Here is a 10,583-nt window from a genome sequence, read left to right as displayed (position 1 = left end):
CGTTGCCAAAATAAATTTCATACGTGATTGCGCTCCATACATATTTCACCACCGCCTGTAATGAACTTTTTGCACGCTCTGTAGCGTGCATTGCGCCTGACGATGGGGCATTTTCAAGCAGGGGTATGGATCAGTCTGATGCATTAGACGTAGAGTTTAGGGTTTAGGGATATGGATCAGTCTGAAGAAGTTTTTCAGGTTGCAAAACAACTTCAGGTTCATCAAGCTTGATTTTCTACCAGTCAGTGGTGGTTGCAAGCTCATGCAATGGGACTTCCAATCGATGGACTAGTTCGTAATTCTGTGTAATCATTAGCATGGGCAGTTGGGCACCATTTACTTCTGGAAACTTGGATGTTTAAAAAACCCAATACTCGAATCCCTAAACACACGGTGGTCCTTCACATATAAACTTTGAGTTCATTCTCACTATCATATTTAGCATTATAAGTGAAAAAAATTTCTCACATATATTACATCAGTTTTTAGTAACCGAAATATAAAAGTCTATTTTTTTAATAATTATTGTATACTATAATTTTATTATTTATTTAATCGTTTTCTGAATACCTTGTGATTATATGAGTATGTAATATTGATAGTTAATAAGAAGGGTAGAAACAATGCAACACATTCGTAAAAATCGGGACAGGAAGAAGGCTAGGAGACATGAGATTTGACATCAGGTCACCATTACCCATCCCATCCCTAGGGTGAAAATAGATCAAATATCATCTATCTGGATCATTCCGCATCTAAATCCCCTGAATGTGGATGCAAGTTATAACCATATCCATCAAGGAAAAGCATATGAAGATTCACATGCATCAATAGCTAATCTGCATCTGAATATTTGATTTTGTTTATAATTCTATTTAGTTTCACGTGGCTATCATAAACTCCAAAAGAAAATAAGTTACAACAATCACATATTTTTAGTTTAATTTTCTCTCCATTCAGTGATATTTTTCATTTCGTAATTTGTATTCTTGATAATCCAAAATTTCTTTTTAACAAAATTCTTAGGTTTCGATAAACAAGCTCGGATGACTAAGTGGATGAAATTATATTTGTTGGTTTTTTTTTGAATGATTATTTCTTTATTTAAAAACTCAAAAAATATAGAACGGAATGATGTTCCATCCATAAAATTAAATTATCCAATTTATTCTTGTCTTATATTATTTTTTACAAATATTTGATCTAATGCCAAATCCATGTAAAACAAACATGAATACAAATTATCTGATTCAAAGATACGTATCCATACTTGTACTCATCAAATAAAAAGGGATAGACATTGACACACTAATCCTCAGTGTCTTAAACAACAAAACCAGTCGGCACGCTTCAGAAAGACTGCAACTCACTAAATGAACCATCACTAAAAGAGAATACATAAAATATTGATCCACCGACTTCTTATCCACTAGACATCCCCTGATCCAACTGGGAGTTACCGAGAAGCTAGAGTCTGGCAAAGAGCAGGAATCACCAAAGACCAACATAATCTATAATCCCAAAATCTTGGGAAAAGAAATCTGGCTGAAAAGGTCATTTACTTTGGATGCTGGAAGATGTTTTCAGACCTATAAGATCTCCCAGCAAGAACTTTGATCTAAAAATAAGCAGGGTCAAGGAGTTTGTTGCAGCCAGCAACACAACCAATCCTAACCATTAGGGTAACTAGATCCATTTTCAAGGTAATTTATCTTACCAATATAGAATAAGGATGAGTAATGTTTTCTGCGCTCCGATAGCTCCAGCTGGGTAACAATCTCAAAAGCAGAAATGTCACTGGCAAGATCTTACAAGATCTTCTGGCATCCAAAACGCCATTCTGCAACATGTTGAACGAATCTAGTCAGCAACTGCAATCCCTAAAAGTTCATCCCTCTTGTAGTTTCACTTCAACATTTCCTTGGGTCATTAGAAAAATGAGAAGCTCCAGCACTAAAATTAGCAGAATGCACTCACTCAAAGAACGATGTACAAGCCTTGTTATATCCATCATGTAATCAATTCATAATGAGAAATTATTTTAGGCAAGCCATGACCGAATTTGTTGAATCAAATTGAATGCAATTAAGCCAGGAAACTAATAGAAGCATCTTTAGACGCATCAGAGTTTTCACAATGACTCCACAAGTACTGAAAATAGAATAGAACTGGGAAAGGTATTCCATAAAACATATTCTTATCATAAAATGGAATATCCTTGATTCTCTATAAATATTTTACAAAGATGAATGCATCTAGAAAACATGGGAGTGAATTTCACATGCACATAAAAGTTGTGATAGGAAATGTCAGTGATATCAAAAATTTCCTTATTTGATTGGGATCATAATGAACATTCTAACACAGCTTCTCATAAATGCATAGCATGTGCCAGACAGTTCGCTAGCTTTCTTTTCAGTGAAAGGATGTTCATAGTCAATGGGCTACATAAAGGCTCATCGAGAAATTGTGATACAGGATGTTTCCAAAACAAAAGCTCAATAAAATTTAATGCAAGCCAAGCATAGGCTTCTCCTTTATAAGAACTTGGGAAGAGAAATCAGTGTCTCCAGCAAGCAAAATTAAAATAATGGTGCAAAACTACCAGTATAACTAAACACATAACTTACAATCTCTTATTACAAAACAGTTAACATTCCATCATAAAATTATATTTTTGCACACTTCCATGATCATGCCCATTAGACTGAGCATCTTTATCATATTTACACAATTTGTACCTACAGAAACTTAAAAACATGAGCAAAAGTTTAGAGCGATGTTAGATGAAATTTTATATGGTCTACAATAACGTGCACCTAAAGGGATAAAAACTAGTATACCTTCAAGGCAGGTTCAACAACACGAGTTAGCATACACACAAGTAAAGATAGCCTGATAGGCTCCAACATCCTGTTTGACTCTGGATGGTTCCTACAGAAGGCATCATTAATTATGCCCACCTCAGCAGGATTCTATACTATATTTATAACAATCAAGTACTTCAACCAAAAGGCTACCTAGAAAAAATTAATTGGATTTTTTTGGCTGGTACAAGTATCTAAGATCTACCCAGTGCACAACAAAATATATATACTTACGTGGGTCCTCACAACAATGATGCCATTTCTGCCACATCACAATATCAACAAATCATAATGAACATGTGGTGAACATGGAAATTGCAAGTATTTTGATTAGTCTACAGTTTATTCTTATCTAATTGCTGATCAAGTGAATGCATAATGCATACGAACTATCACAATGAAGTAATATTTTCAACAGCCAATGCAAACTAATAAACAACACATGAACATAGCAGCTGCAAACTAGTGTAGTTGGCAAAGTCATTAGGCTGTGGTAACCACTGAATAGAGTTCTAATCCCACCCAAAAGGAGGTGGCAGGGTAGGAGGTAACCCCAACTTTTCAAATTAAAACACACACACACACACTTTTCCCATTGCTCCATCCATTTCCCTTGCTCTTTTCTTCCTCCTTTCTAAGCCTTCGATGCGATTCTTATCAATCTAGTAGTCAAGGACCTTGTCTGCTGCTGGTAACCTCTTAAGAGTTCATTTCTAGCACTACCTTTACAAAACATATATGTTGACTTCTTGCAAGTAGGCTAACCACAACACTGATGCCGTTCATCCCTAAATTCAGCAGCAAAACTGATGCCATAATTGCAGCACAAAATTTTCAGTACACTCACCACAATATTGATGTCATTTATCTCCAAATTCAGCAGCAAAGGTGATATCATAATTGCCGTACAAAATTTTCAGTGTTGTCAATGGCATCTGATATTATTATACATGCATTTGCAGCTAATCATTCTACTATAACAAATCTACATTTCCATCCTTTGAATAACCAACCATAACAAACAGTAAAGCATGACAGATGAATCACATATTACTTTGATCTAAATATAACATGGCCTGGACACAATTCTTGCCTAACAAGATCTTATGCCCAAAATCCGTGACAGAATTACAATTATTTATGAGATTGAGCAATTGTTAAACTGTCAGAAATCATGAGGCATATTTAACTTTGACAAGCAACCAGTTTTGATAGGGTAAGTCGACAGACATGGTCTATAATCAGTTTAAAAATTAACAATAATATCATATGAATCTGGGTTCAAAATTTCAAGTATATAACAGCCTGAACATTTTATTTTATACATTCCTCAAGTCTAATGCAATATACATGAACTATCTTAGCATAAAATCTGCATCTTATAGCAGGAACAATACCCATTCACATGTTGAAATTTATTGATCTAAACTAGAGCCCTTGTAAACCTTACAAAGAAATCATTGAAACAGTTTTTTGTAAAATTCTGGCGTAAATAATTTATACTGCAATCTAGTGACCTGATTTGGTTCAAGCAATACCAAAATCATTATCCCGAAGCATGATGCCAACTGAATATATTTGGACCATAGCTTGAAGTTTATAGCTGTCCAACATACAATCATCCAGTTCCAACTTAATCTACTCTGCAAAAGAAATATAATTAGTCATCAGGTTTAGTTGATCATAGAAGGATGAAATGATGCTGTGGAATGGGAAGAGAAAAATGTTGAGAACTAAATGAGAGAATCCATTTAACATACATGATACTCCTGCTGACACTAATGCCATTTCACTTAACTTGTTAAAATATATTAATTAGCGGAATGGCCAATGAGAGCAGTAGGATAATTATCCAATGATCTAAAGCATCCAATTGCCTCAAGCTACTTTGATGCATGCAAGTGCAAGAATGTGGCCTGGTAGTGAAACAACAGACATACATCTTTTCTGTTAAGCATGGACACCATGCCCAACGTCAAAAAACCTTTGCTACAGAAAGGGAACCTAATATGCCAAGTCTCAAACAAATCAACCTACTGGAGAAAAGATAAGATCCAAGTAACTGCATCTTTCCCAGAGCAATAAGAATCAGGAATATAAACAAAAGCAAAAAGAACATGATGTAAGGAAATCATCTCACGATGATAAATATGAGCCACAATATTTCTTTCTTATAAATATTCCAGAAACGATAAGGTCACCAATCATAAAAGTGATTTATGTTACAACGTACAAGAACACAGAATAGAAGAAACAAGTGGAACCAGGACCTACTGCTTTCTTCAGATCTTGGTATTTTCAATCGAGGAAGAAACAAGAAGTTTTCCAACTGATCAAAATTCCGAATTTCAACATAACTGGGTCTAAGAAGGAAGACAAGATCTTATAAACCTGAAACTTCAAATAGATAAAACATAAAGAGTCACCTGAAATGCAGTCACACCTTCAAAGTTCAATTACATTTTCTATTCATTCACTAGTAGCTCTTTAAGAAAATGAGGTATATGATCCTCAATATTTACTCTCAGAAATCAGAATCAAAGGAATCTAGAGCATTTCTATGACAACCAGCAAAGACTACTAGGTCATACCAACAAAGTAACTAGTGAAACCATCAAAAAGCATTCACATATACCAAAGTTGCTATATATTAACAGCTTGATGAGGCACATTATGTGAGTGTAAATTCTGAGTAAAACACTTTTCCTCTTACAAGAAAGTGCAAACATGTTATCGAATGTTCAATCACCATAAGCAACCATGTCATGAAATATTCAACCACCATTGTACAACATCATCTTAGCCATCAAAGATTTAACTTCTTCCATTCAATATGAAACATGCATCTAGCAGCAAATGTAAAATAACCGCAGATATGTACAGTAGTAAAAGGTCTTAGGTAACTGCATCTTTGTCAAGCAAAGATTTAAGTTACCATTTCTACTATAGCATATCAACAATAGATACCTTTGCCAGCAGGTTGTCAGTACGGTACACAAAACATGTACGTATATGCAACGGGTATCCATCTACTATATCAATGCATGTCAGTTCATAATGCTTTGATACAGATAAATACAGATAGACACATAATAGCGTGGGTGTGTAACCATTGTATTTGATCATCTTCAACAGCCTATTTTTCTACTCAAAGTGGTAGGTGCTCTTCCAAATTCCTCCCCTTTTCTCTGAGTTTTTGATTCCCATCGAAAATGATGATGGTAACAAGTCATCATACCCTATCAAATGAAACGTTAGACATGAAGGTAACTTACAAAGCACATGCTTTTTAAAATATCATCAGTGCATGAGTTTCCCATAAGTTTGGCAGTATGCATAACACATAAGATATGTTATTAACATGCATATACACTTTCCTACTCCCTTATGGTTTTTACCTTGAATTTTGTGCTTACTTGTGTTGCTGATGTATAAAATGTCATGTTAATCTGTAATGCAAGTTATCAGAAACCATATGATGCATATTAAACTGCAGTTAACACAGAACATCAAACGACCAAAACAAAATTATATTTCAAAATCATATGTAGGAAGCCAAATATGTCTCATATTTTTCATATAGTGTTGGGAGTATATTATTTGACAGGGTTATCAACTCAACTCAAGCAACTAAAACTTAATCCCAAACTAGTTGAGGTCAGTTACATAAATCCTGTCCTCCATTCCTTCTATTTTGAGCAACATTTTCTAAAAGATGTAGCGATGCCAAATCTTTGCCTACCATTTCATCCTATGTGATTATCTGTTTATCTCTGTCCCTCTTTCCTTCTACATGTATTAAATCACCTCAGCATAGTAAGGCATCCCTTTGGCCTATACCATACACGTCCAAACCACCTAAGTTGTCTCTCCTAATTTGTCCTCAATTGGTACTATCTCCACCTTTTAAGGAATGAGTTCATTTTTTATTTTATCTTTTCTTGCATTACCACGTATGCATCTCAACATTCTCATTTCGCCCACAATCATCTTGTACACATGCTGTTTTCTAATTGTCCAACATTCTGTACCATAAAATATAGCTAGTTGTATCGCTATCCTATTAAATTTCCTTTCAACTTGACAACTATCGTAATATAACATAGCGGTTGCACTTCTCCATTTTATCTTAATTCTATGGATAATATCCTCCTAATCTTATGCTATGTCTCCCATCAACATCCTAGCCTGCTAGTACCATGCATCCCCTGGACAAGCAATCAGATTCAGTCTACCACCATAGCTGCAAAAAGTCAACTCCCTTTATTGGAACTTGGAAGCAACCAAGAAACAATGTCCGTCGCCTTTCAACAAAGGGAGATCGAAAGAAGCTTTTGAATATCCGAAAATACAGTGGGCTTTCAGAAGTGATATTTGGATTAGATAAATTTAGTTATTCAATAACTTTTTCTTTATTATGCTTAAAGAGGCAATTTGATGGTCATGATTAGGAAAAAAGCAATGCTAAAACTTTGAGAAACATGATCATTCTGGAATCTGTACAGACAAAATAGCATGACAAGGGGAAGTTAATATCATGGATAAAGGGGTGTTAATAATTAATCAGATTAGGATATGCGTATGTGATCAAATGTAGAGATAGAGTGGTTAGTTGGTTAGGAAGTTTTGTTAAAATTTAAAGGCTGTGATTTCTAATGGACAGAAATGTTAGTCATACTTTTTATATAAAGTACAGATTATCACTCCTTATAATCATATGGGCTTATAACAAGTACATGTAATTCATTACACCGCCACACACACACACACGCATATATTTAAAACATAATAGTGTGACAAAAGTTCCATAGCCTGTTTTGCACAGTAGAAGCCTATATAGAGGGGAAAAAACAAATAAATTTACCATGAAGCAACAATCTATTTAAAAACAGACAAGCAATTAGCCACAAACAAGCAAATCGTATAGATTTTCAAAGATCCTTTTCATCTAACAACTGGAATTAGGACTAGAGGCCTACAAGTCTAGAACTGTTTTAAGAATACCTTGTAGTTATTCACAACTTGTTTTAACGGCCAAGGTTACAACTAGATTTAGTGATGTGATTTTTTAATTATATTGGGTTCTTAAGACAATAAAGAATCCTATCTTACTCATTTTTAAGATAGAAACTGCAATAAGATATTTACAAAACAACAAAGTTCTAAAAATTAAGCCCCATGATAATCAGAACTTGAACAATTCATGCACATTGATTTAGTGGTTGCTCGATTTCTTCCACTTTTTTCTTATTCTTTGTATATTTGAGGTACCCATCCTTTTGTTGCCTCCAGTCATCAAACAAATTTATCAAATTTCTATTGTATACATGCATACTGAACAAGGACAAATTACACAAAGAAAGGTGTATAACATATTCGTTAGACTAAGAAATGAGCACCCATCTTGGATTATGGAGTACTGAAATCTTGCACTAACTATTAGGTCCGGAAATTCAGAAAATATATGTGTGTATGGCAATCATGCTTATCCCAAATGCATGATCAGGAGTTTTCTAATTGGCATCATGAGGACAAACAAAAAGCAATCTAATATAATGCAACTGCTTCTCAGAAAGATAATTACATAAACTGTAAAACTGATTTACCTTGAGAAGCAATATGCACCTTTTTACCCACCAAGCAAAGAAAATCACAGGTAATGCAAGCATAACATTCAAGTCCTTTGGGCATCAACAGAAGGAAAGGCCCCTGCAGACTGGATTTGATAGGGTCAGTTGGATATAATATTTGAAAAGATCATCAAGCATTAAAAAGAGTGAAACCAAACAGAATAAACAAAGGTTCATTCCTTAACAGGGATAGAAATTTGTTACTAAACACAAACAGGCTCTGCTACCCAGAAGCACATTGGGAAGATCATTATTGTATCATATAATGGTTTCATAATCCATGATAATAATATGGGAGCAACAATTTATCCACTGCAGTTGAAATAGGAGTCAAACAAATACCTGGCTGAATACCAAGAGAAAATGCATAAATGCAAAGCAACAGACTTATATATATGGTGCTCTAGAATTCACTGTAACTAGTATTTATAACCTCCACATTATTAACAACCAATAGTCCTCTACAACAACATAAACATCACACGTCTTTTTTAAGAATTGAACTCAAAGACAGACCCAATATCCTGGAAACTGTTCTATAGAGCCCCAAATTATTCACTATTTTCTTCTAGGATATCAAAATTTCTGCAGTAAACGGAAGCTTAAAACATTTCCCACATGAACATTATAAGAGCAAAAGTAATTAAAACTAGACAACGACCATCCCCAGCTCTAAAATCTCGAACTCATGCTACAAGAACGGGATAACCGGATGGACGACTTAGGCACTCCGCCACTGTCCACATCCATCACCACACCCACTGCATCATACTGCTTCCTGCACCCAGGACAACGCCCATCTGCCTCAAGAATCCTCTTATGACAGAAGAGGCAGATACGGAAGCCACATGAACATGGGAGGAACCTCGAGTCTGTCGGGTCCAGGTCCTCGTAGCAGATGGGACAGGGGGATGGTAGGGCAAGGATGCCTTGTTGAATGGCACTGTAGTGCCGCTCCATGCTCCCCGGGAAGCTACTCTGCTTTGAGATACTGGGCAGGCTCCGTGGCCGGAAAACATCATCAGCCCTCCAAGCTCTTGGAGTTGGCTGAATGGGCTGTGGCTTTGTAGTGGCCCCCCAAAATGCCCCTTTTTGGGTGCCAGGAGAAGCAGCGGGCTCGGCGATGGAGACTACAGGGTCGGAATTGGGATGGTTATTATCATTGTCAGCGGACAGGGCATCAGCCACTGCTTCCCAATCATCCAAGACCCCATTTTCTTCTCCTCGTCCATCTGGCTCCTCCTCCTCGTTGTCGCTGACGCTTGTCGAGGTGGATTCGGTGCTGCTTCCACTGCTGATGCAGTTGGAGGGGCAACCCTTTCTTGATGAGTTTCCAGATATGCTCGAAGTGGGGCTTTGGGTCGGGGAATCGAAATCACTGATGCTGTGCTCTTCCCGCTCCTCCTCCAGCCTCGGCCTCGTCTCCAAATTACTCCTGGCCGACGGAGGGAGGGGTGGATGAGGAAGAGAGGAGGCATTGGGGCCAGTGCCCATGCATGGATGCTTGCCATCCTTGTTCTTGACTGCCACCAAAAAAAAAGGTAAAAAGATCCCAATTTAACAAAAATACACATCAAATAGGAACGATCGAATCAACAAACACTCCATACGACTCCAAAAATCCGAGATTAAATCAAGAAAACACAAGAACCGTGGCTTGCAAACCTTGATTGAGCCATTGCTCGCGCCTCGCGTCAAGTTTGCATTGCTTCAATTTCGCCGACCTGTTGGTCTGCAGAACAAATCAAAGACACAAATTTTATTCTCCCAATCAACCTCCCCAACATATTCCAATCGATTCCGTTCAATTCTTTCCGATTAGAATCTAATCTTACCCTCTTCTTCTTGCCGGCATCCCTTGCGGCGATGGTGGGAACCGAAGCGTCTTTCGCCATGGAGTCGAAACCCATCTCTTCGCCCACCGTCGTCTTCCTCTCACCTTTCACCAAAAACCCTAGAGCGAGGATAGATATAAAGAAAACAGCAGCGAACCAAAATGGATAACAAGAAAGATTTGCCCTCTTTGAATTTTCCCCTCTTTAAAACCTTCAGCAAGGAGAACGGAAGGAAACGCCCGTACCGCTAT

At 36.7% G+C, this 10,583-nt stretch overlaps 2 protein-coding genes across 3 annotated transcripts; both read right to left on the bottom strand.

Moving 5' to 3' along the window:
- Positions 1 to 1,279: 1,279 nt before the first annotated feature.
- LOC140859658 (uncharacterized) lies at positions 1,280 to 8,763 on the bottom strand. Of its 2 annotated transcripts, none has more exons than XM_073261783.1 (4): positions 8,474 to 8,763; positions 4,385 to 4,510; positions 1,718 to 1,840; positions 1,280 to 1,618 (listed from the first exon to the last, which is right to left on the bottom strand). In XM_073261783.1, exons 1-4 carry the CDS (start codon positions 8,534 to 8,536, stop codon positions 1,559 to 1,561), a joined length of 372 nt encoding a protein of 123 aa, XP_073117884.1. In that variant the 5' UTR covers positions 8,537 to 8,763; the 3' UTR covers positions 1,280 to 1,558. The 2 variants fall into 2 exon arrangements, with proteins under 2 accessions (XP_073117884.1, XP_073117885.1); XM_073261784.1 differs by having other exon boundaries at positions 4,406 to 4,510.
- A 143-nt stretch (positions 8,764 to 8,906) lies between these two features.
- Positions 8,907 to 10,562, bottom strand: LOC105050073 (uncharacterized). The gene is made up of 3 exons (XM_010929934.3): positions 10,333 to 10,562; positions 10,163 to 10,229; positions 8,907 to 10,020 (listed from the first exon to the last, which is right to left on the bottom strand). Exons 1-3 carry the CDS (start codon positions 10,405 to 10,407, stop codon positions 9,170 to 9,172), a joined length of 993 nt encoding a protein of 330 aa, XP_010928236.1. The 5' UTR covers positions 10,408 to 10,562; the 3' UTR covers positions 8,907 to 9,169.
- Positions 10,563 to 10,583: the final 21 nt, after the last annotated feature.

This window comes from Elaeis guineensis, chromosome 8 (assembly GCF_000442705.2).
Source record: "Elaeis guineensis isolate ETL-2024a chromosome 8, EG11, whole genome shotgun sequence".
NCBI lineage: Eukaryota > Viridiplantae > Streptophyta > Magnoliopsida > Arecales > Arecaceae > Elaeis > Elaeis guineensis.
The sequence above is the reverse complement of the archived record's forward strand: the minus strand, read 5'-3'. Positions and strand labels throughout refer to the sequence as shown.